General features: G+C 32.3%; 2 protein-coding genes across 8 annotated transcripts in view; one reads left to right on the forward strand and one right to left on the reverse strand.

The window, feature by feature from the left end:
* Positions 1-8,040: 8,040 nt before the first annotated feature.
* LOC115890328 lies at positions 8,041-13,706 on the reverse strand. Of its 3 annotated transcripts, none has more exons than XM_030910520.1 (7): positions 13,438-13,706; positions 10,343-13,373; positions 9,827-10,288; positions 9,302-9,489; positions 9,071-9,233; positions 8,341-8,478; positions 8,041-8,279 (listed from the first exon to the last, which is right to left on the reverse strand). In XM_030910520.1, the coding sequence occupies exons 2-6, from the start codon at positions 10,509-10,511 to the stop codon at positions 8,348-8,350; spliced, it is 1,113 nt and encodes a 370-aa protein (XP_030766380.1). In that variant the 5' UTR covers positions 10,512-13,373; positions 13,438-13,706; the 3' UTR covers positions 8,041-8,279; positions 8,341-8,347. The 3 variants fall into 3 exon arrangements, with proteins under 3 accessions (XP_030766380.1, XP_030766379.1, XP_030766378.1); XM_030910519.1 differs by having other exon boundaries at positions 10,343-10,566; positions 11,335-13,706; XM_030910518.1 differs by having other exon boundaries at positions 10,343-13,706.
* A 5,593-nt stretch (positions 13,707-19,299) lies between these two features.
* The window catches only part of LOC115890324 (zinc finger protein 608), a 265,426-nt gene continuing 257,088 nt past the window's right edge, over positions 19,300-27,637 (forward strand). For all 5 annotated transcript variants that reach the window (XM_030910499.1, XM_030910501.1, XM_030910500.1 and 2 more), the window contains exon 1: positions 19,300-19,618. The gene's annotated coding sequence lies outside the window, so the exon portion shown is untranslated. The remainder of the gene's footprint in view (positions 19,619-27,637) is intronic.

The raw sequence follows: 27,637 nt of genomic DNA on the forward strand, positions 1-27,637 counted from the left end.
CTAAAGAATTATTAAGAGTAATACTGCTATCTGTCTCTTGTTTTATTTTGAGAGCCACTAATTAATTCTTTGTATATTAGGGAAACTTAAATCTCTACCGCTCTTTGTAAATCTTGGAAGCTATCGTATCGGAACTTTTAAATATTCCTTTAGCTAATTTACGTGAAATATACTTTCAGCAAGATGGGGCTTTCTCTCACAACTTAACTTACAACGAAAATATTAGAATTTTGTTAAATTATTATTTCTCAAATCAATGAATTGGAACCAATGTACCCATATGATGGCCTCTCTGATTCCCGGATTTGTCTGTTCTCGATCTCTGATTTTTGGGATTTTTGAAATATGAAATATATCGTGGCAACTAATACGATGTTGAACACCTGAAAAATGCTTCAATAATGCAAGCTTTTAAATATTTGCAAACCCATCCCATTATAATAAATTCCGTTATAAAAAAGTGAAAAATATATTTAGAGGTTCAGTGTGGTTCAGTGGTAACAGTTCAAAAGTAAAATATATCAATTCCAAATAAAAGTTTAATATGTGCATGTCTATTTTAGTAAATACCATTTTGATTTTGTTATTTATCACGGCCTACTAATAAGAAAATGATATATTTTGTAGTAAATATTGCAGTAAATAGTGAAAATAATTATAGAGTGATATATATATTTGAGAAGCTGATATCAAAGCTGATCATATGATTTATAAATATACAGGGTGTTCCATTTGAAAAAACACGACTTTAGTTCATATTTTCAAAAATATTTTTTTCGTAGAAAAACAGACTACGCCACTGTATTCTACGAAAAAAGTTCTACAAGAATCAGTTTTCACCATTTCGATATCATACATAATAACGGAGATACGGGGGCGGTCCCAAATTGCAAAATTTTCGAAAAGACCCTGTAGCTCAGAAACGAAAAGGGTTATAAAAATTTTGTTGACAGCATCTTCCATTTGACAAAAAAGTGGCACAGGTTTGTAAAAACCGCACCCTTCTATCTTCACGAATAACGGAGATACCGTATGATTTCAACCAAAATGGGACACCCTGTACATTTCGTAGCGTAACTGCATCTGTCTTCCGCCGAATGCGTTCTCTCTCTATTGTGTGCGCGACCGGTTCTATCCCCAAGTCTCTTCCTATATTTGTCAAACTGTATATCTACAATATTTCTTATAGTATATATTATAGATATTATATATTGGTATATTTCTATTCTCGGTATTATACCGGGTATTTACTATGCGGTCGTCGGAAACTCCTTTTATTAAAATTAGGATGTTCATCTAAATCTACAGGTATATACATATATACCGAGATTTTATTTATCTACAAATTGGGTACTTACCCACCGTATAAAAAGTAAAAGAAAGAAATAAGAAATAACTTTGAACTAAGAAGGCTAGGATAAATATGTGTGTAGCATATTTAGTTTCATAATAAGTAGAACAATGATATGAAAACAGCATCTTTATATTTCTACTCATAAACCAGAAACCCCATAAAACACACAAAAATGGGACATCCTGTACATCTAGCAATCGCCAGTCGATATAAAAATAATTAACACCACAATAGTCTAAAAAATGGAAGAAAAAAACAATATTGTCTTCATATTTGTGAAAAAAATGCATGTCCATATTTATGTAATCGTAGCGACAAAAATAAAAAAATAGAAATAGTGTGCATGATGCCTTTACAAAAATATCTGAAGAAATGGGGATTGACATCATTAACGTTTAATTAGTATGTCATATTTCATGGTTTCGATATAAATTACATAATAAGCTTTACTCTATTGTTGACTCGCCTTGTACATTCATACTGATATGCCTTGTACATGATACTGAAATATTCGGATTTATTAAAAAAAATATATATTATTAAAATTCAATTTTTATTTTTGACACGACAAAGAATTGCAGTTTTATAAAATAAAAATTATGCGCCTTTCCGATTTTTAAAAATTTTAGAGGTTACTAGATATTTCGTATTAAACATGTAGCTGCTATATTAAAAATATTTTGTGGTGTGTTGTTGCATAATTGACTAATTTCCAAGCATCAAATAGGCGAAGGAAGGAAACGAAGGGACGAAGGAACGCAACGCGAGGAAGTAAGGAGAGGAAGGAGCGAAGTGTGAGTATGGGGCTTTTTACGCTGTTTCGAGTAATAAAAAATAAACGAAAAAGAATTCGAACTAGGTGTCATGCTGTGTTGGGACAATTTCAAGTGTTAATAAAATTGCCGAAGAAATGTTAATGCGTAAAGCCCCATACTCACACTTCGCCCCTTCCTCTCCTTACTTCCTCGCGTTACTTCCTCGCGTTCCTTCGTCCCTTCGTTTCCTTCCTTCGCCTATTCGATGCTTGGAAATTAGTCAATTATGCAACAACACACCAGAAAATATTTTTAATATAGCAGCTACATGTTTAATACGAAATATCTAGTAACCTCTAAAATTTTTAAAAATCCGAAAGGCGCATAATTTTTTATTTTATAAAACTGCAATTCTTTGTCGTGTCAAAAATAAAAATTGAATTTTAATAATATATATTTTTTTTAATAAATCCGAATATTTCAGTATCATGTACAAGGTATATCAGTATGAATGTACAAGGCGAGTCAACAATAGAGTAAAGTTTATTATGTAATTTATATCCAAACCATGAAATATGACATACTAATTAAACGTTAATGATGTCAATCTCTATTTCTTCAGATATTTTTGTAAAGGCATCATGCACACTATTTCTATTTTTTTATTTTTGTCGCTACGATTACATAAATATGGACATGCCTTTTTTTGACAAATATGAAGACAATATTGTTTTTTTCTTCTATTTTTTAGACTATTGTGTGTGAATTATTTTTATATCGACTGACGATTGCTAGATGTACAGGATGTCCCATTTTTGTGTGTTTTATGGGGTTTCTGGTTTATGAGTACAGATATAAAGATGCTGTTTTCACATCATTGTTCTACTTATTATGAAACTAAATATGCTACACACGTATTTATTCTAGCCTTCTTAGTTCAAAGTTATTTCTTATTTTTTTCTTTTACTTTTTATTTTTTAATTAGTAGAAATTTTTGCATTTTTCGATAACTTTGTATCTCGATTATCTTATAACTTATCAAAAAGGTGAAAAGGGTCAGTGGTGGGCTGTGGGTAAGCACCCAATTTGTAGATAAATAAAATTTCGGTATATATGTATATACCTGTAGATTTAGATGAACATCCTAATTTTAATAAAAGGAGTTTCCGACGACCGCATAGTAAATACCCGGTATAATACCGGGAATAGAAATATACTAATATATAATATCTACAATATATATAAGAAATATTGTAGATATACAGTTTGACAAATATAGGAAGATACTTGGGGATAGCACCGGTCGCGCACACGATAGAGAGAGAACGCATTCGGCGGAAGAGAGATGCAGTGACGCTACGAAAAATCTGATTAAAGCAAATTTGTGTGCTGTCCACTGCGCATCGAGGGGCGGCTCTTATTTTATATTTCTCACGTCTCTAGCTATACTTGTTAAGTTGTACTCGTATTCCTGATATTACTGGTATTATATTGGGTATTTACTATGCGGTCGTTGGAAATACCTTTTATAACATTAGACTGTTCATCTAAATGTACAGGTATATACCGGATACCCTGATTTTGTTTTGTTCCCATTGAGTACTTACCATAGACTTAAAATAAAATATAGACTGAGTATCTCATTCATAAATAGCTGGAACATGCGGTCAGACAATGTCTTGTTATTGTTGCGTTATTTTTTTAGGTTATAACGAGTGCGACACGAGCGATAGATAGGTTGTCTCTGTCGTAACGGTCGTTCCCTGACGACTCTGCCGAGAAACACAACACTGTCTTTCGTTTCTCAAGTACACCTGAACGTATCATAGCCGGGTATTTTTTTTTATTTTAATGAAGCTATAATTAAATTAAAAATATATTGTATTTAAACTTTTTTATATTTTATTAAGATTTAGGACAGGTTTTTTAAATAAAAGTTTAGAAAAAACGTCTTAGAGTCCAAAAAGGATAAAAATAATAAAATACACGTTATAGAAGAAATTTTATAATCGAAATTATTGTAATTTTTGAAATTAATAATAAATTATTAATTTTAGTCAAACATTTACAACCCCTAATATTAATCAAAACAGGATCTATTCCACAGATATAATAGAATCGGCGACAGGGAGAGAAAAAAAAATATGATTGTTGTAATTTTTTTTCTGGTTAAGTGATGTCTTATTATGAAAATTAGAGAAAACATAAATCTGTTCCATTAAAGCAAGGAAGGTGATAGGAAGTGGATAAAATGAAAACTACATTTATTTAACTCGGTACTGTCTTTATTATAGCGGGTGCGTCCCAAAAGTGGCTCATCCCCATATTTTTTTTATATTTTCAAATAATAAAACAAGATTTAGTATGTTAGAATATGACATAAATTAGGATTGATTGACGCATTCAATTGTTTTTTGTCACTTCCTGTTTCACCGGAAATGACTATAACTTTTAATTTTTAAACGGCATCCTCGGCATATTTCTACTTTATTCGATAGAAAATGACACTCTGAATAGAATGACATATCATATGCCAACTTTTGACATTTTCGCATATGGTTTAATTGTAATTGTAACACGCGGTTCATAACGACAATTTGACTCGAAATACCAAGTGTGTGGTATCAATATATTCATAAAAAAATGCTTTTTCCAAATATGCTAATGAGTCACCCTTGTTCCATTTGAAAAAATTGACATATGTATGATTAAAAATATGATTTGTACATCTTTTAACCGGCCTAGACAAGACACGAAACCCATTAGACGATCAAAACTATTTTTCCGAGGCTCCTTGAAAACTTAGTGTTTTAACAACACCATGGCACCCTGGATTGAAATTTAAAATACGATTTGTTTTTAAGCGACAATGTCAAAAGTTGACATATGATATGTCATTCTATTCAGAGTGTCATTTTTTATCGAATAAAGTAGCAATATACCGAGGGTGCCTTTAAAAATCAAAAGATGTAATCATTTCGATAAAACAGGAAGAGACCAAAAACAATTGAATACGTCAATAAATCCTAATTTATGTCATATACCTACTAACATACAAATCTGTTTTTTTTTTATCTGAAAAAACAAAAAAGTTATACGGGTGAGCCACTTTTGAGACGACCCGGTATATTAAAAAATATTGTTTCATAATGTAATATCATTTTAAAATTCTTGTATGTTATTTTAGATTCTGAAGATAATTTTAGAGTAAACCGGAATATATTTTTAATAAAAACATTATTAATATTAACAGGGTTATAATTATGATTTTGTTACAATGTAAGTAAGTAAATAATGTAATTTAAGGGAAAAAATTCAGATTTTACATTTTACTAAAATATTATCTAAATAAGCGCCTTTCTACAACAACGCCACTGACTCCCAGTGGGTAAATTGAGAGTTGCCTACGGGTCAAAAGTCGTTTCAAGACTTAAATGGATTATTTAAGTCAAATTTCTTGCAAATTTGGCACTGGCGAACCCATAGACTTAAAATAAAATATAGACTACACTATTTACATCTCAACGCGGACAAACAACCTTTTTTGTACACATGTTTACTTCTGGGTACAGTCGACCGAGCCTTCCTCATCCAGCCTATGTTGTCACGTCTTTAATATTATCAATATTTTTTTTCTTGTTATACACATATATTGAGATATTAATACTACAGTTTAATAAAGTAGGTTTTAATATTCCAGAGATGTATTAAATAGTCCTTATACTACTAAATTATAAGTCGGATACTGTTTAAAAAGGATAAGTTCTTTACAATATGACAACACCGATTAGAGGCGAGGGAGCCTATTCATTCATTTATTACCTTGTAGTACGTGTCGCACGTGTGCGGTAAAGCTTTGTTGCCGCTATCTCCCCGGCTGTATTAACGCATTTTCTTAGCTTGTAGTGCTTAAGTGTTTATTTTATTGACTTTTTCTGTTCAAGAACTATAAAATATGGTTCGCCAGTGCCAAATTTGCAAGAAATTTGACTTAAATAATCCATTTAAGTCTTGAAACGACTTTTGACCGGTAGGCAACTCTCAATTTACCCATTGGGAGTCAGTGGCGTTGTTGTAGAAAGGCGCTTATTTAGATAATATTTTAGTAAAATGTAAAATCTGAATTTTTTCTCTTACATTACATTATTTACTTACTTACATTGTAACAAAATCATAATTATAAACCTGTTAATAATTAATAATGTTTTTATTAAAAATATATTCCGGTTTATTCTAAAATTATCTTCAGAATCTAAAATAACATACAAGAATTTGAAAATGATATTACGATGATTTGAAACGATATTTTTTTAATGATTTGAAACGATATTTTTTAAGATACCGGGTCGTCTCAAAAGTGGCTCACCCCTATAACTTTTTAATTTTTTCAGATAAAAAAAACAGATTTGTATGTTAGTAGGTATATGACATAAATTAGGATTTATTGACGTATTCAATTGTTTTTGGTCTCTTCCTGTTTCACCGAAATGATTACATCTTTTGATTTTTAAAGGCACCCTCTATTCGATAAAAAATGACACTCTGAATAGAATGACTATCATATGTCAACTTTTGACATTGTCGCTTAAAAACAAATCGTATTTTAAATTTCAATCTAGGGTGCCATGGTGTTGTTAAAAACACTAAGTTTTAATCAAGGAGCCTTGGAAAAATAGTTTTGATCGTCTAATGGGTTTCGTGTCTTGTTTAGGCCGGTTAAAAGATGTACAAATCGTAGTTTTAATCATACATATGTCAATTTTTTCAAATGGAACAAGGGAGACTCATTAGCATATTTGGAAAAAGCATTTTTTTATGAATATATTGATACCAACACTTGGTATTTCGAGTCAAATTGTCGTTATGAACCGCGTGTTACAATTACAATTAAACCATATGCGAAAATGTCAAAAGTTGACATATTATGCTATGTCATTCTATTCAGAAATCAATATTATTATTAAAAATTAAATTGTTATCATTTTCTATCGAATAAACCCAACAAACACATTTCTTACGGGCCAGCATCAAACAAATGCCGCATTGCCGGAGAACAGGCACTGGACCGACCCCAAAAAAAAGTACTGGCCCGGACCGTATATGACCGCCCGGCCGACAGTCGAGCCGTATGTCGGCCGACCGTATAAATCGGCGTTGGACCGATGCAACGTCTAAAATCGTATCGTTGGGCCAACGCTGGCTATACGTCCTTAAATCTTATGGCCCTATGGATTATATTTAATATAAAATAAACATTGTCATTCGGGCCAGTACTTTATATAAGGATGTAATGCTAAAAAACGGAATCGGCAGAATGCTGGCCAAACGCAAGGTTTCCGTTTCTTGCTAAACTTGGCAACCAACATCGTTATTTTAAATAGAACACCCGTATATTAGTTTGTTGATTTGTCGAAAACTGTTGAAGAAAGGCATAGGGCATTATTAGAAGTTACATAAAATCTCATGGTCAATTCAAAAACAAACTAATATAAGGGTGTTCTATATAAAAAAAAAACGAAGTTGTCGCCAAGTTTAGCAAGAAACTGCATCACTGTTTTAAGACCCCAGTTTTTAAGAGGATTGGATTTTTGGTTCTCCGTAAACGTCAAATAGGACTTATGAATAACCCTGTATACACTGTGACCAGCTAAAATATGGAACAAATTCATTTAAAAATTATATATCCTGTATATTTTATTTGGTGCAAAAAATGCGCAAGAAAAATATGTTAAGACGTGTTCGAGCACCTTTTTAAAAAATCAATTATGTAATTTTTAAATAAATTTGTTCCATATTTTAGCCGGTCACTGTATGTACTTCCTTGTACGGTGTGAAACTTCTTTTCAGAAAAGTTGCAAAAATCGAACTGTAATATTCTGTATTATTTATTTGTTTAAAAATGGCTATAGGAATAAATAAAAATACATTAGGCTTATGAAGGAAGATATAATATAAATAATTCATTATTATTCAATATACATATTTACCCAGGGCTGAACACAAATAAAGAGAAAAAAACATTCTTTCAAACAAACTTAAAAAATAAAATAAATCGTTTCATCTGAAAACAAGACTAACTTAATAACTTTTTTATATGAACTTACAATAAGCAAAATAAACAACAACTCCTTCTAATAAACTTTGTATAAAAATAAAATAAAACGTTCCATCTGAAAAAAAAAGAATAACTTTTTTATATGAACTTTATACAATAATTATAGCAGATCTTACCATCAAATCAATTAGTATTCTTATTTCTTCTTACTCTCCCACCATCTCTATCAGCAGCATTGCGAAGCCAAGTTTTTATCACGTGTTCGATTTCGTCCGCAGTTCCGTTTTTGGAATTCGGATTTCTCCTAACAGAAGCTAAAAATTATCAAAATTATGCTTTGTGTAAATATGTGTGCATTTGTGTATATACAGGTTGCTACAAATTTGAAGCGGAATATAATATATTCCGATATATAAACCGTAACAGATACAGGGTCCTTTAAATTGGGGCAAAGTTGAGCATTTTCATGCCAAATAAAATGCTGTTTTGAAAGTTAAAAAACTCCAATTACGTTCGCAGTTATACGAACAAAACCGAAAATTGCAAAATCGTTTAATTTTTTTCTGATTTATAAAATTGATCGAGCTTATATTTTAATTTCCTGCTCAATTCCTACCAAAAATCTATATTCTGTCTCTAACACATTTAGTTCTTATGGAAAATGACAATATGTACCGTATGATCGAATAAAATCGGCGTCAGCGATGGCTATGAAATGAAGATCGCTGTCATTTTATATGTAAAATTATATGGGAAATGTCACCGATCGTCATTTCCAAGCCAACTGGACGCCTTTTTTTTCGATCATACGGTATTATAATTGATAATAAGGCCGTATATTAAAAAAAAAAGTTGATATATATATTTTTAAATGTATCTAATTTACCCTGGAATTAAGCTACTTACCTACAATGACCTTAACTACATTTCCAAGCTCTTTAAGGCCACTTTTTTCATTTCTTCCCGTCCAATTTAAATTAAGAGTTAATTGATGTGAAATTAAGCGAGAAAGAATTTTTCTTGTGCATGTGGCAACATCTTTTCCGCCAACTAAACTAAGTTTCATGCACTGGAATTTATACAACTTTATTACATAAAAATGGCTTAACTATATTAAAAGTTTTGATAAGTACTTACAAGAGTTTTAAATTGTTCTTCATTTTCTAATAATACATTTAGTTCTTTCAAATCATCAAAGGTATTTGAACAGTGAATATCATCAACATCAATAAGATTTTCATTTTCTTTAACTTGATTTATTTGTATAAGATGTTTTAAATCTTGACTGATCTTCTCCATTGACTTCATTAGCTCTTTTAAAAGTGCTAAAAGTTAAAATTATATCCTTATTAACTTGGAAAAAATAGTAGGTATAAGTAAAATTTTGGATCTTTACCTGTGGGTTATAATACAGCCACTAGTAAATCCCATAAGATGACGCATGAAGTCATTGTTAACAGATGGTTAGATCCAAAATTTCTCCTATATTATAAGCTTTTAGTCCAAATGACTTGTTTTTCTCCAAGGTTCAAAATTCAACCAAATCAAAATTAAGTTATGCAAATGCAATTATTAGTATAAATCCTATAGGATAAAAAGTGAGCTATGCATTTTTTGACGGTTGGAGAAAAAAATTATGCACGAGAAAAACTAAAAATTTACCTTCATTTGATTTACAAGTATAACAGTTACTACAAGAGTTACTAGCACTGATTGAGCTGATAAATGACGTATTACTACTATCGGTGTTTATATTTGATTTTAATTGCGCCTTAATTGGTTGGTTCAAATATTTATGATTATTTATTACTTTCAGCTGGCAATTTTTTTCAGTGGTTAGTTCTTGTTTTTTATTCATATTATTAAAACCCTTTTCTTTTTGTGACCCTGCTGAATCTGAAAAGGGGATATCCTGAACATAAACAAATTTTTCTGGTTGTGGGATTTTTGGCGGAAGTAAGTCATCTTCGCTACTTCCTGATGAGTACTCATATTCGGATTTTCTGTTCCTAATATAACTCTTACATACACGCCTCGATTTATTATTTTCAATTTCCGACTCAATTTGTGAATTTTCTTCTTCTTCATATATTTTTAATTTATATAAAGCACTGTCATATTTTGCTAAAATGACCATTGCCTTTACTAATTTAAGTAAATATTAACAAAAAAAAATACCTGTCGAATATTTTATGTTTACTGCACAAATTTGGCATTTTTCTGTGTCTAATTCCTCATGGTTCTTAACGGCCTTTTCTCTTTTTGAAGTGGATTTCAAATATGTTGGCCAATAACAATAACAATTTTTGTTTTCCTCGAAAACCCAAGCACTAGAAACCAGAGCCATCGGAATACTTTTATCTTCTGTCGTTTCTTCAGGAAATTCGACGACTAAATATTCACTAAAAACGTAAAATAAAGCTAGTGTTATCTATAAGGCTTCCATGTAGTGGGTGATGCATCATGAAGTGGGACATATTCATTTTATAAAAAATTTTTAATATTTTTTGAAAACCACCAAAAATTGCACCCACAATTCAATTTTGGTGAAATATGATCCTCCCCAACAATAATTAAATTATATACAGGGTGTTCCAAATTATAACGGCCAGCAAATAACTCGCTCATTTGCAAAATTAAAATTTTGAAAAAAATTAGGAATGAATTAAACAACCCCTCGTAAACTACCCCAACTTTTTTGTGTTAATAAAGTACTTTATTTACAAGCAATAAAATCTTTCTAATATGGTATTTTTTTGTTTTATTTTTATGTTTAGAAGTTACAGATTATATCAAATATCAACTATGATGATATGTCAATGGATTCAGGATTAAAAGATCTTTCAGATTCGTGAAAAAAAATATAGGGTGCCACTTGACAAAAAAATTGGCGTAGTTTGGTTTGGTAAAACTAACAATACCATATTAGAAAGATTTTGTTGCTTGTAAATAAAGTACAACAAAAAAAAGTTGGGGTAGTTTGCGAGGGGTTGTTTAATTGGAGATGCAATTTTAATGTACCATTTCAAAGAGTTGTGCTGTGCCTAATTCACCCCTAATTGTTTTCAAACTTTTAATTTTGCAAATAAGTAATTTATACGCTGGCCAATAAAATCTGGGACAACCCCTATTTTATACAATACACAGTTATTAAATATGTAGGTACTTACTTATTTTTTTACATCAAATGCAGATATGGAGAACATACAAATGTTCCATTTTCTAGTGGCATTAAAATTGCTTTTTTAGAAATGTTCTCAGAAGTAACTGTCAGAATTTCTGCAGATTGATTTGAAACTTGATACAATTGTATAAAAGAACTATCTGTTGGATATGTTATAAAAGATTTAACATCATTAAATTTTGAGCCTTCCATTAAAATTTCATCAGAATGAACATAAATTTGTTTTACAATAAAAATATAATTGTTAGTTAAAAAAACACAATTATCGCCAGTTTTAATTGATATTATTTCATTATTGAATTGAAGTTTTTTATAATAAGTCCTATTATCCTTAAAAGCTATTGGTTTTCCAAGTAACTTTTTCCCTTCAAATGTATCTTTTGCAATAAGATTCTTTCCTTCTAGGATTCTATTTACTACTTGTTGAAGACTTTGATTGGATTTTCTGAGCAAACGCTTTAAAGAACCCAAGTAATTTTCATAGGAAAAACAATTTATAGAATTTAATGTGTTATATGTCATTGCTTGTTCAGCAAGATGAACAACAGTGTGAACATTATAGACACAAAATTCTTTACCGTATATATTGGTAGCACTTAAAACAAATTGTTTTAATAATTCAGCTGCATATGCATTATATTTGTTATTTAAAGTGGGGCTTAATAATATAGTTATTCCAAAACGTAATAACATGAAGTTATAAAAAATATGATTTGGTAAAATATCAATTAATAAAGAACTAACATATAATAAAAAATGACGAAACTCTATGGCTTTCCAATTTTCGACTACAGCGATGGGACGTGGTTTTCTGTCCATTTCTGAAGGCCAATAATGTCCTCTGCTGATAATTTCTATACGTCTTTCAAATAACTGTAATTTATCTAATTTAAAACGATATAAATGCCTATTTCAATTTTTCCATATGTCAATTAACTTCTTAACTACCCCTAAACATATACTGTGCATATAATCAACAGGAAATGCAGATATAAAATCTATACCCAATTCTACTAAAGGGCTCTGTTGTTTATGGTAGTCACCATAATCACCATTTAAAAATTTTGCATTTGGTCTACATTCTGCATTTACTTCTGGAAATACAACTTTTCCACAATAATATTCCCCACTTGTAGTGCACTTATCACATCCATAATAGGCATTGTGCCCTTTAGTCCCTTTAATAAATGTCCTTGCTGGAGTATCACAACAAAAGCATCGACAACTAATCTTTAAAATTTTATCAGATATAATTATTCCACTTTCAATATAACATTTAAGGTCTTTTAAAAAATCTGTAAAATAGAGCTCAAGTGGTGGTTTAGTAGAACCAGAAAATATTGCCACTACAAATGGGTGTTCTTGTGGAAAATTAGAAACTTTACATAAAATTGGCCAAAATGATTCTTTAGTGCTTTTATGAATGGGAATTCCATCAACATTAAAATCCAAATAATATGCACTAGCAGGGCCATACTTTTTAAAAATTTTTGTGATTCCTGACACAAATCCAAAATAATAATAGTGCCCATTTCCCATATTTTGAATATAATCTAATTGCCTTGGTGTGCTTAACAAAGTTCTGGCATCCTTTGGAAGGTTTAAAATATTTGGATTAGTAGAAAACCAACGGAGTAAGTCGTTTACAGCGGTATGTGTTATGTTATTCTTAAGCGCCCACCCTTTTAAAAAATTTTTTTTTAAAAATTTTCAAAAATTTCAGGGGAATTATTGTTTAAACTATCAGGGCTGCTATCGACTACATCAGTATGTGATTTTTTTTTATGTAAACTGAATAGGTTTTCATTAAAAATAGAACCTGAAGAAGTTGATGGCGTAGAATAAGTATGGTTATTTGTACAGATTTGTACTATGGGCTGAGGACAATGAGAATCTTCAGAGCCAGTCTCGGAGGTAAAATTTTCAGCTCGCAATTCACCAATTACTTTCTCTACTTTTGCGTTAATTAAACGTCTTTGCTGACGCTTACTTTTGGATTTAAAAGTAGACATTCTAAATGCTGATCTGTTCACAAAATAGTTTCATGTAAGTGCACAAAAATGATTCAAAAGTAGGCATGCAAACTCACCAAGTTGTCACCGTTGTCGGGTAGTTTTTACTAATGTCTAGCAATTGATTATTCATTTTTCCTCAAAGTAGCAACAATCGAACAATACAATAAAAGTTCACAATAATTAAACACTTAAAAAATTACTAAGATCACGAATGATTTAAAACACATTCCAATATTCCAAATTCAAGACACAATAAGCGGCGTTTTTTCTCATTTTTCCATTTCGGTCGGCGTTGGCGGGACAAATTAGATAATTGACATCATTGACAAGAGATACGTCAAACGCAAATTTTAAGAAGAATGGGAAACGCACGTTGGCACGTTGCCGTTCCGTTGATGCACTACCGGTTGTATACTTTAAAATTATTACTTAAATAATGCCAACGTTGTGCCAGCGTTCAAATGCCAAAGGCCAAAATTCAATCATCGGTAACACATAGGACCAATTATATTTTGCCGATGCCGTTACTCAGCCATCGTTTACGGCAATTGGCCGATTATTTACCGATAGTTCGTGTTTGCTGGGAAGTAGAAATATACCGAGGGTGTCATTTAAAAATTAAAAGTTATATTCATTTCCGGTGAAACAGGAAGTGACCAAAAACAATTGAATGCGTCAATCAATCCTAATTTATGTAATTTTTTATTAGAAAATATAAAAAAATTATGAGGATGAGCCACTTTTGGAACGTACCCGGTATAATAAAGACAGTAACGAGTTAAATAAATGTAGTTTTCATATTATCCACTTCCTATCACCTTCCTTGCTTTAATGGAACAGATTTATGTTTTCTCTAATTTACATAATAAGACGTCACTTAACCAGAAAAAAAATTACAAAAATCATATTTTTTTTTCTCTCCCTGTCGCCGATTTTATTATATCTGTGAAATAGATCCTGTTTTGATTAATATTAGGGGTTGTAAATGTTTGACTAAAATTAATAATTTATTATTAATTTCAAAAATTACGTAATTTCGATTATAAAATTTCTTCTATAACGTGTATTTTATTATTTTTATCCATTTTGGACTCTAAGACGTTTTTTTCTAAACTTTTATTCAAAAAACCTGTCCTAAATCTTAGTTACCCGGCTATGATACGGAGAGTTCAGGTGTACTTGAGAAACGAAAGACAGTGTTGTGTTTCTCGGCAGAGTCTTCAGGGAACGACCGTTACGACAGAGACAACCTATCTATCGCTCGTGTCGCACTCGTTATAACCTAAAACAATAACACAACAATAACAAGACAGTGTCTGACCGCATGTTCCAGCTATTTATGAATGAGATGCTCAGTCTATATTTTATTTTAAGTCTATGGTTTTGACGAAGGAGGAAGGAACACACAGTCGCATAAAATCGACATTTTCCCACAGTAAATATATGATTTTTGAACGAAGGGACGCGAGGAAGTAACGCGAAGAAGGAGCGAAGTGTGAGTATGGGGCTTAAAGGAGAGCGTACTTTGGGCGTTGTTGGGTGCAATTACATACATTCAATATAACTCTCAACTTTCCCGGATATTCAACTCTCCCGAAACGAAATTTTATCTCTATATATCTAGCTTCATAAATTTGATCAAAAGCAAAAATGGATTCAAGCATTTCGACGAAACAAGTGAGTAAACAAAGTGCTTGTTACATCATCAAAAAATTAAAAAGACATATACTATGAGAGGATAAAATATAATTTGTGCAATATTAATGGTATACTTTTTTTTAATCAACTAGCGATTAAAGTACTTGGTATAAATAAATAAAGTCTATAAACTAATTTCGATTTTGAAAATAGCTACTGTCACTAGAAACTTGCCATGACGACATCTGCCCTCTTTGTTGCCATTTTATTGAAAAATTGCTCTTTATTCAAAATCTGAACTAGATAGGTATAGGCTAGCCTAATAATAGTTTGAAAGAGCATTTGAATCTGTTTCGATTTATTTTAAAAAATTCAGGTTATAGTATTTGAAATAACAAGGTTTTTATGTAAAATAAATATTTAAAATAAATCATCAATTTTTGGTACCCCTGTATAAATTTAAGGAAGCAATACAATTTTTCAGTAAAGTTATTTCTCTATGTTTAAACTCAGCACAATAATTAATTCTAAAAAGTAATGCACAGGGTGTTGAGAATTTATTCCATTGTAGCATGCATATTTAAATATCTTTAAATATCTCAAAAACCAAAGCTTGTAAACATATTAATATATAATAACCCTTATAATAAAGGCCTTATTTTGTGTCCAAGGATCCAAATATGAAATAAAATACCGGGTGTTTCATAAGAAAAAATATCACTTTGGTGTAAATCTTAGTTCTGACATACCCTGTACATTTCAAAATAATTTTAAATTATGCACATGGTCTTCCCACATATGCCCATAAAATATTTTGTTTCTGCATATTTCCGTTTTCGTATAATCAACCAAGGCGAATGAGTTGCGCTACTCTGTATATAGGTGTTCCATTTAAAAAAAAATATTCGCAATCCACTCACACTTTTTTGAGCCACCCTTTAGAAGTTCAAAGATTTTCCTCAAATACATCCTAATACATACTATGTCTGGACTACAAAATTCATAAGTTTTTTATTATAGGAGCTGCAGATGCCCGACGCACAATTGGGGACCCTACGGGACCCTATAGAATCAAGCAGCCCCGGATCTACAATTTTTTTGAACCGGGGCAAAAAATCGATATACCGCCCCCTCTTTCCAGCGTTTGCAATAAATTAATTTAAAAAACTTACAAATATCTAGATATAGGTAGGCATTTTTCGTAAACAGAACAGAATGAGCCCTTAAGCTTCATTCAGAACCTCCGAATTAATGGAATAAATTAGTGGTTTCAATTAGCGTAGAAGTTTGTTCCTTTAATTTCAATGTAAGCATTCAGTACGTCTAAATTAGTGGTAGTCATTTTCGATTAGTAGAAAAAGTAAACAAACTTTTGACTTTTCCACTAATTATACTTCAAATTTTGCGGGAAATGTAATTTTGGCCATTGATTAGCATCCGTCAAGAGAAATTGTGGTTAGAAATCAAAATTTTATTGTTTTATAATCTAAATATTTGGCTTTCTTTATGGATACAACAATCTAAGGATACAACTGACTACCGCAAGCTGTTGCTAGGATGTTCTATTAATTTTAATTGTGTTTTTTAAAAAGTGCAAAGCTTCATTCAGAACCTCGCAATTAGTGGAACAAATTAGTGGTTTCAATTACACTTTATACTTTTTAGTTTACGATCATTCACAATGTTTAAAAAACACAATTAAAATTAATAGGATATCATAGCAACAGCTTACGTTAGTCAGTTGTGTCCATAGAGAAAGCCTATACATTGAAGCGACTTGCATTAATAACTAAATGATATTTACGATTTAATTTAATAATAACATCTATCCAGAAAAATTTGACTTACTTAAAAATTCAGATTAATATTTAAATAATTGTCAGAAGACTTTTTAGTGCGTTTTCTTTGAATATGATCGAAAAAAATGGCGTCCAGTTGGCTGGGAAATGACGATCGATGACATTTTCCATATAATTTTACATATAAAATGACAGCGATCTTCATTTCATAACCATCACTGACGCCGTTTTTATTCGATCATACGGTTACTTCATTTGGAAAAAAACTCATTTTACCTCAATTTCCTTCTGACTGAAGTGGAAACATTATTATTCGGTAAATAAATTAGTAATAAATCGTAGAATTATGCTTCAAAATTCAACGAATCAAATCCTATTTCCAGAAAAACAGTTCCAGATGTAACGACACAAGACACCACAGCAAGACACGTCTTTTGGGTTTTGGGTTTGCTCGACCGTTCGATTTTCGTTCAAGTACGCCTCTGTTCGTATATTTGCCGAACCATCTTGCGCTGTTGCCGCTTACAATGAACAATCATAGAATCGGTGTTGATGTTCATTTAATTTTTTTATTATTAAATATCTTTAAACATGGAGTCTTTAGCGAAGTTTGATAAATTCAAAATATCAAATACCAACTTTTTAGAAACAGTAAAAATATAATTCAAATAGCCATTTCTTCAACTAAAGTTTTTACGTTGTCTAATGTTAATATCTTAATTCAAAACTAATTAATATTTTAATTTTTATTATACATTATACATTTTGTATAAGTATTAGTAGGTAAATATTTTAATATATAAAAATAATTAGAAAATCATCTATTTTAACATCAATATAATATATCGGGTGATCGGAAAAAGGCGTCAGGTTGACTTGGAAATGAAGACCGATGCCGATGACATTCACCTTATAAGTTTACATATAAAAACAGATGTTCATTTCCAAGCTAACTGTGTCTATGCGTGTATTATAAAACTAATGAATATATTTAATTAGTAAAAAGTCTTTTAATGGTTTATTGAATCAAACAAAAATAACTTAAGTGTAACAAAAGTGTAATAAATATAAATATGCAGCCTAAATTTTATTTTATAATTCTGGATAAACAATAATAGATAATATGTACATATATGTATATTTAAATCAATTTCTGCGACATACCAAGTACACTTAACACTACGTAATTCTACACAAATTAAAACGTAGAGAAAAAATATTAAAAATAGACATAGAAAAAAAATAGAAAATAAATTAAATTATTGTTTTTGATAAACTTTATATTTCTTTAATACAAATGAAATATAACAAATTTAATTATTAATATTATGAACACAAAAGTTTTAAATTAACCTTGAAATAACAATATCTTTATTAATACTTAGATACCTAGTAACAAAAATTATTAAACTGCTTAAAAAGTATGCAATACGTATATGGCAACAAGAAACTAAAGAGTGTAAAACTAAAAAACAAAACATAAAAATATGAAGTTTTATATTTTTAATTTCATCACATAATGACATAAAAATAAAGAATATTTTTCGATATGATCATTTTTTTAATATTGAAAACTACAGTAAAATAATAATTTTAATTAAAAATGAATAGCACAAAAAAAACAAATTAATGAATTTATTTTAATTTTGTATTTATATTAAATACATACAAGTTAGGTATCTTTACATCTTTTTACAAATTGGAAGAAAAGATATACCTAACATCAAAGTAAGAAAATAAACGCCTAAGTTTTTGTATAAAGAGAAACTGTATTTTTTATTTAGTAACAAATATATAAGCGTAAAAATATAAGACAAGTTAATTATTATACTTTAGAAACTTATAACTTAATACCACAGATAACAGAGTAGTGAAAAATAGAGTAGGTACTAAGTGAAATAAATAATCATTAACTTGATTTATTTTGAAATAAATAATTTTTCACATGAGCAAAAGCAACTTTGAAGCTCTTTTTCATTTCCCAATTAGGACGGCAATCTCTCAACTCCGTCCATTGAAAGGACATTGGGGGATGGGGCACCCGCCCCTTCTCACCCCCCCCCCCTATATATACGCCCCTGTATTTAAATAAAGAAAGATAAAAAAGTAAGACAAAGTTGCGATATCAAAATATCACTTTATCACTAATATTGCCAAATATTGTACTGTATTTATTATGGATTCTTATAAAATTTACCTAATTTATTTTTATCAATTCATGCTTTACTAAAAAATAGAAAGCAATTAAATATTAAATGTATATCGTAAAGAATAACGTAAAAATAGGGAAAGTCTTATATTACTAATTGTCTTTTGTTACGTGTTGTTATATGATTAAATTTATAAATACTATTTTAATAACAAAAAATTTTCTATAAGTAATGCAAAAATACTGTCTTCTAATGTAGAAACTTTTGTCACTCTGAATGTAATTTTAAGGATAATATCATAGATAACGTGGCAACGCTGTCAGGAGTTCGTTGCATGGAGGACCGTGGCTTGTGGACTGCCTGCCGCTTGGCGTTTTCTCGTTCTCGTGAATAGAATGTCCGAGCAGAGTGCCGTGCCAATGACAGGAATTTAGTTTTGTTTTTACTGTGTTTTTGTGTGTTTTAGCATTGCGTTGGCCGTTTCTCGGCCTAGGATGTGTGCTTTGTGATACTAGTGCTAGTGATTTTAGTGTGTATTTAGTGTATACGTCGTTAGATCACTGTTTCCGTCTATTTGGATTAAACTATTCCCTTCGAACCGACGATCGCGTTCTAGAGACAAGCGTGCACCCAGGATAAAACGGACTTTTCCTCATCACTTCTGATTGGTAAGTTGACAAAATTAGGGTTCCCCATTCATGCTATTGTTGTTTTCAACAAATTAGTAGTTCTATTGTCCATTTCCCATCTGTTTTCATTATTTACTTACCGTTCTCTGTCATTTTTTTGCCAGTCTTGTTCTCTCTCTTTCTAGCCGATAGCATTCCGTTACACTCTGACGCATCGTTGGGGCATATTTTCTTCTTTGTCGGCAGGCGAAAATGCTTACGTTATTCGATCCCAAGGAAGCCATCTTGTAATTGTGGCTTTGACAGATTGTTTTCATTTTTTTTCAGGCCTATACACATTTCCAGAATTGCCGGTGATAATTTCGAAACAAAGAAACGCTGAGTAAATAGTACTAAACAAACTAGTTTATGCAAATAAATTGAACCATGTTTTATAACGTTTGCAGTCTAAATATTTATAAAACTAATAATACAAAGTAAATGTGCATAAATTAAGTTAAAATTTAACTTGTGCTTACTAAATGTAAATATCTACTAACGATGTAGGCAAAGCTGACGTGATATACGTGGTATGGATTTATATCTGAAGGATTTATGCAACATAGCGTGTGATAATCTTTTACAGTTAATATGGGATTAAATGTCAGCGATAAATGGTATAATGCATTTAAAGCCTAATTTGAAATATAATGGCTTTAAATTTATATATAATTATTTATTGTAGTTGGGGCCATTCAATTATTACATTTATGCAGGTAGGAACATTAACGAAGTACCCATTTGATGGGGAAAACTGCAGTAGGATTCTGTAAGCTCCGTAGCAAGAAATTTCCTGTCTAGCCTATGCTATTTGTATACGATTGATGAGTCACTAGACAAGAGAAGTGTTTACAGAATCGGGCCTCTGAGTAACTAAGTAACGTCAACCGAGACGCCAAAAAAGAGATCCATTCAGGTATAAAGATTAAAAAAACAAGTAGGTATATTGTGAAAACATGATTGGAACTTATTTGGGAATACCTACCTTAAAATTTTAGATGGAATCAACAAGCAGTTATTAAATCTCATGAAGAGATTTTCTATACTACCTACTAAGTACATCACTGTATATTAAAACTGTGGTACCATACTGTCGTAGAAAATGGCCTCAAAGATGGCTTGGTAGTAAAGATTTCTGTTATTTTATATTTAAAATCGACTGTAAAATTAGGTAGGTATATGAGGATGTCTCGATCGTCATTGCAAAGCCAACTGGACGCCGTTTTTTTTCGTTCATACGGTGAAGTAAGTAGATAGAAATATGAAAAGGTTTTTAACATCCTAAATACCGTATGATCGAAAAAAACGGCGTCCAGTTGGCTGGGTAATGACGATCGATGACATTTCCCATATAAATTTACGTATAAAATGTCAGCGATCTTCATTTCATAGCCATTGCTGGCGTCGTTTTTTTTTCAATGATATACCACCGTATGATCAAAAAAAAAACGACGCCAGCAATGGCTATGAAATGAAGATCGCTGGCATTTTACATGTACACATAAATGCGGAATGTCATCCATCGTATTTCCAAGCCAACTGAACGCCTTTTTTATCATACGGTATGCATATAAAAGAATTAAACCACAATCAGACTTTTTAAAGTGATCAACTCGATCAAGCAATAGAATACTTTACCTACTAATACCTAAGTACTTAATGAAATTATAATATTTAAACATAATATCAATTACATTACATCTTTATTTACATCATTACATCTCCTATTTATCTACTATTTTTTTTCTACTAAAAGAATGATGTTAATGTCAAATGGATATGATAATTTCTTATAGCTGACAATCGCCACGTAGGTTTCTTAGTTATTATTCAATTGTCGTCTTATTGAATAAAGATTTATGTTGGCAGCAAATAAAAGATTTGCCAAACAATAAATGAATTTTAAGATGTGCTGAATAGTCTAATGTGTCACTGATCGAATCCGAATTATTTGGCAACTGTTTAAATTGACCCTAGGTATTTTAGTAGACACGTTTTATATTGAGAACTATCGTATTGAATGAGGACTATTAATACACGGATACAAATATCCTTTTAATTAAAAGTAGTTATACTCTTGTCCCCAAAGCCTTATGACTTTCATATACATTGTCGATGTTCTCGTATTTTAGTTCAACAAATTTCTTTATAGGTATGCTCGCAGATATGCAATATTAGTATGGGTTTGCTATGTAGAATGAGTGGAATGGGTGTTAATCACCGCGACCTTAAAGATCTATTATGTCCCCTTTCTTATAACCGAGGTTATAACTGATCATTCAGTCTATAACTCATCATACAGGAGGATTTTCCTGTTTTAGGAGGGACAGGATATTTCGCATCCTCCTTTGACAACTACTGTTCATCCTCTGAGGAGTGGACATCTACCTCCTACGAGGGTATACACCCTTCCACGGTTGGGATTTAGCCCTCCGCGCCTTTCACAGTCGAGGAGCTTGTCGTACCCGGCTGAGGTACCCTTGAGGTGGAGGCTGGGGGATTTGTCTCCATTTTCTTCCGTCTTTAACTTGGTATCTCCTTAGATCTGCTGCCGGCGTCCGTCGGCGTCGTCCCGGATCTATAATAGAGGATAAATCTCTCTTTCTGTATTGCCTCCTTGGATATGAGCGTGATTCTTATTGTGAGGACCTGGCTATGGCCCACCTCTCTCGAGTTGATGACTCGCCCTCACTCCTTACTCACGCATGTTCGAGGCCGGATGAGAACGGATGATCTCATTCAGTCCTGATATCTCGTTAGTACCAGTCGATAGTTTTCCAACAGCAAATACTTTTTTACGGACGACATTTTTATCGTAAGCTATCACACAACTAATAACATAACGCTCACCAATATGAACACGACAACGCGCCACAACGCACGCGATGACATCGCTAGAGCGGCATCGCGCAACGCTCGCCGCCCAAGCGGTGCCAATGTGAACGCACACTTAGGCTTAGCACATCAACTCGAGGGAGGAGGGTCATGGTCAGGTCCTCACAATAGGAATTGACCTCAAATCCAAGGAGGCAATAGAGAAAGGGGGACATATCCTCTATTATAGATACGGGACAACAGCGGTATCAGGTCTAAGGAGAGACCAAGTTAAAGAGGTGGAGAAAATGGAGACAGATCCTCCAGCGTCCACCTCACGGGTTCCTCAGCCGGAGGCAAGCTCCTCGGCTGTGAAGGGCGGCACGGAGGGCCAAACTCCAACCGTGGAAGGGTGTGTACCCTCTGAGGAAGAACTGTTGTCAGAAGAGGATGGGAAATACCCTGGCCCCTCTACAACAGGGGTATGATGGGTTATAGACTGTGTGATGACTCAAGGAAGGGGGGCACAATAGATCTTTAAGGTCGCAGTGATTAACCCCCCTCTTACTCATTCTATATTCTAGGCTTAGCACGAGCCTCAGCAGTAAAAATGAGACGTTAACTTAAAATATTTTACTTTTTATTTTATGCAAAATAAGGGATACATATTGTAATTCATTTAATATTATTTTGAACTATTGTGAAAGACATGGATAAAAGGAAATAAAAACAAAAAAATCGAATCTTCAACTAACCAAATGACTGATCTTTGAAGAAACTGCAAAAATTACAAGCGAAAAATAAATTAGCATAAGTAAATTACAAATATAAATTACATGTGTCAGTTCTTCGCTATGTAGGTATTGCACAAGAAATTGATAATTCCTAATTTTGAGGATGTGGTCAAAGATTATGGGCCTACGTATATTTCATTTCAGTAGGATGTCTCATTAAGGACAGTTTCAAACTCCCTATCGCCGTAGTCTGGGATTTTGAGGGATTAATGACCCTTCGTCGAGGAGGCTGGAATAAGATGGGACTGGATTTCCTTTCTCCACAATCAAACATGGCAGTTTTAGTTGTTTTAGGGGGGATTTGAGTTATTTGAGGATTGTGGTCAGTGTGAGAATCTGGTAAAGAGGATTTCAAAATTCTTTATAGCAACATTAAGTAAATATAATTTGTTCATTTACACTTGATTTTTGTGATTGTATTTGATTTTAGGTTAAGGTATAGCTTATTTGAATTATCTAAATAAATTTTAGTTCAATAGAACAACTCATTATTTATACTATACAAATTGTGGGAAAACAAAATAAATACATCAGAAGGATATGGAAGGCACTTACCTATGAATATGTAAGTTCCCGTCAGCCCTTTGTGGGACATAGGGCTTGCAAGATATGTTTCCATCTGATCCTGTTCTGGACCGTTTGTTTGATCTCTCTCCATGTTTTCCCAATCTCTTGGCTGCAGAGGTTACTGTTTCTTCTCCAGGTATTTCTTGGTTTTCCTCTGGCGCGTCTTTCCTGTGGATTCCATTCAAGTGCCTGTCTCCCTGTGGTCTGCGCAAAATGTGCCCAATCCTGTCCATCCCCACTTTCTTTTCTTAATTTCGATATCTATTTGATTTTGTGATGTTCTTCTCCACAGTTCTTCGTTGTTAATTTGCTTGGGCCAGAAAATTCTCATTATCCTTCGAAGATACTTGTTAACAAACACCTGCAGGTGATCCATGAGACCTGGCGTGACCTTCCATGTTTTGCATCCATAAAGCAAAATAGATTTTATATTGCTATTGAAGAGTTGGACTTTAGTTTTTTTTCTATATATGGATTAGTTCCACACAGGTACAAACATGCCAAAAGCTCTTTGTGCCTTCAAGATTCTTTTCTCTATATCTTTCTCCGTTCCCCCATCGCTTCCAACTATACTTTCCAGATACTGAATTTCATCAACTCTTTCATGGCTCGGAGGAGGAATAGGTCTTGATGAGAGATCTTGACGTTGATTTGAAGACCGACTTTATTAGCTTCCTCTTGGAGCCTAAGAAGTTTTTGATACATATCCGAATGTGAATGAGTAAAGACACATAGATCGTCTGCATAATCTAGGTCTTCTAACCTGCTTAAGAGTCCCCATTGTATCGTTAGTGGTTCTTTAAATGCTCTGTTTAGTGCTACATTGTTTAGTGCTGCAGAACGAAGTGAAAGAGTAACGGCGAAAGTATACACCCCAGTTTTACACTTACTGGAAGATACATTTTCTCCCCAACTTAACCTTTGTGTAATACACATACACAGCTTGTAGAATCATGATAGGGATATTATTTTTTTGATAGATATTCTTTGACGGAACATTTTAATCATGCGGATTATTTTGTCAGGCACGCCTTTTTCTCTCGAAGCTTTCAAGGATACAAACAGGAAAATAAAATAACTCTATTCTCAAAGCTATATTTGTTTACTCGTTATCCGTTTTGTCTCAAATCATTTGATTTTTCAGTGTGGAAGTAGAAATCAATGTTTTTTCCCTCGATTTCTTCCATAAATTACAATAAATTTGTACACTTTGGATGGCGCTTATATCAATAAAAACTCACTGACCTCCAGCATAAAATGAGACATTATTTATAATTAATTTTTATGTACGCACGTCATCGCCGATAAACATGTTTTATTTGTCTCTTTCAGCGGTTGCCAAAAATTCCAGCCATTAAGAAATCCGACTCCCTGTCTATCAAAAAAAGCTTGTTTTATTTTAATGAAAACTTAATTTTATTTTGACATCTCTCACAGATATTTTGCCAAATCGAAAACGATTCGAAATAATTCAAAAGCGTAAAAAGCAAAAACAAAAAGAATATGATGAAATGGTTGATTAGACATTCAGTAATTCCAGTTTTTTTCGCGGTCGGTGGTTCAAATGCGGTGAATCATGGAATTGTCAATTTTAGTAGTTTATTTTCGTGATGATTTGCTGGCCTGAAATTTTCCATTAGCGGGTCATTTTTGAGGTTCTTTGATCTGAGGATATATCGAATGGTAAAATATAGGCTAAAGGCTAACGTACACCTTAAATTTTGTGTTTTTTTATTCTTTGACGGATCTGAGGTAATTAAAGCAGTGTTTGGGAGTGAAGAATCTTAGAAAATAATTTATCAAGAATTAACTTTTTGGACTGGAATTAACTGGATTTTTTTTAAATAAACAGCAATATATTTTATAAATCGCTACCTATATAGAAGCGGCAGAAAGTCCACGTGAAGACTTGACGAGTATGTCACCGCAAAACACTCCGTCCACTCATTTCATTGGCTATTTGCAAATTTGTCGAATTTTTATTGGTGGGACGCGTCGGTGTCGTCTAATTTTTTACGAGAAACGTCGATAACAAAAAAAAACAAACGTTAACAGAGAATATCGTTTCCCCCCTTACGGATGCCCCGTAGCTACAGAACGGATAGACGTACTGTACACTGAAGTTGATAACTTTAATGATATATAATTATAATTATATCATCTAACTTGATTGAAAAGAACTGAAAAAAATGTGAATAGTATCACAACTCATTCAATACTAGCTGGTTTTCTTTTGAGTATCGCGTTTTTTAGCAGTCCCGATCGTTTTTTTTAAAGAAATTTTAACAGAGCCATGAACACGATTTGTTACATTATACCAACTTAAACTAATATTTGAAAATATAATATAAAATAATATATCAAAGTAGGTACGCATAGTGTGTGGTTGTGATTAGTGATGGGTTGTTATTTAACTATCTGTTATTTTATAACAATTATTTATAAATAACATAACGCAACCGTTACTACTTCTAAAAAATAACAGATATAAAATAACGACACGTAGAGATCGGCCGCTCGTGAAACGAAAAACGAAGTCGGCGCTCTACATCACCACGAAATTCTATGCTGCTCGAAGCAATTCCAAAAACAACTAGTATGGATGAAAACATGTTATTTCGTCAACCATCGATACAGGCGGCGAGACAACGGACAACGGAGTGGGGAAAGCGCTACGGCGAACGTAGCTGCTTCGGTCGATACCGTCAATGGTCGTATTTACAACAGCTTAAAAATAATAGGATATAAAAGAAGCAGGTTTTTTGAAACAGTTGAGGGCATAACGCCTGGCGGTGGAGATAACAGGAGTGGGAAAGGAACGCTGCTGCATCGGTCGATTGTCGATGGAGGCTCGCAACGGGTTGGAGAAGCAGTCATTTTAGATATGTTGTTTTTCAACCTGTTACAAGCATAACAGGGCGGCGGACGAGATAATAGGTGTGGGAAAGGAACGCTGCTGCATCGGTCGATTGTCGATGGAGGTTCGAAACAGGTTGGGGAATAACGCCATCAGTTGTTTTAGATACATTCTGTTTCAACCTGTTACGAGCATAACGGACGGAGGTCGAGATATTATGGCGCTGTATGGTTCAGTACCTACTTATTAAGTTTCAATATTTAGGTATTTATTTATTCTGAAAAATTTTCAGAATAATATTTTAAGATTTTTTAAAAATGTATACAGGGTGTTTTGAAAAATCTGGTCATTGATTAATCACGATCCTGCTTAAAGCCCTTGACGTAAAAAGCTGATTTTTGGAAAACGGATTGACTTTAGTGTGTAGAGGTTCGATAAGAAGGGATTTTTCGAAACTAAATTCGAATTTTCGAATTCTAAGGGGGTGAAACTACTCTGAAATATTAGAATATTTTTTATTTAAAAACCGGTGAGTTTTTCACGTATATTTTATTATGTTGTTTTACATATTTTAAGATATTTTAAAAATATATACAGGGTGTTTCATAAAATATGACCATTGAGTAATCACTATTCTGCTTAAACTGCTGGACGTTTAAAGCTGATTTTTTGCAAACGGACTGACTGTGGGGTTGAGGTTCGATAAGGAGGGGTTTCTCGAATCTCAAATTCCAACAGGGTGAAAACGCCCTCAAATATTACAATATTTGTTATTTAAAAACGGTTAGTCTTTCGGGAAAACGCCTGGACACGCATAATTTATTTTGTTTTTTTACATATTTTGAAATTTTTTAAAAATCATACAGGGTGTTCCAAAAGTTGAGTAATTGATTAACCACGATTCTGCTTAAACTGCTCGACGTTAGAAAGCTTATTTTTGGCAAATGTGAGAAAATTTTATCCAGTTTGTATGTCAATGGAAATTCT

The sequence above is a fragment of the Sitophilus oryzae genome, unplaced genomic scaffold, assembly GCF_002938485.1.
Source record: "Sitophilus oryzae breed Bouriz unplaced genomic scaffold, Soryzae_2.0 scaffold_860_pilon_pilon, whole genome shotgun sequence".
Taxonomy (NCBI): Eukaryota; Metazoa; Arthropoda; class Insecta; order Coleoptera; family Curculionidae; genus Sitophilus; species Sitophilus oryzae.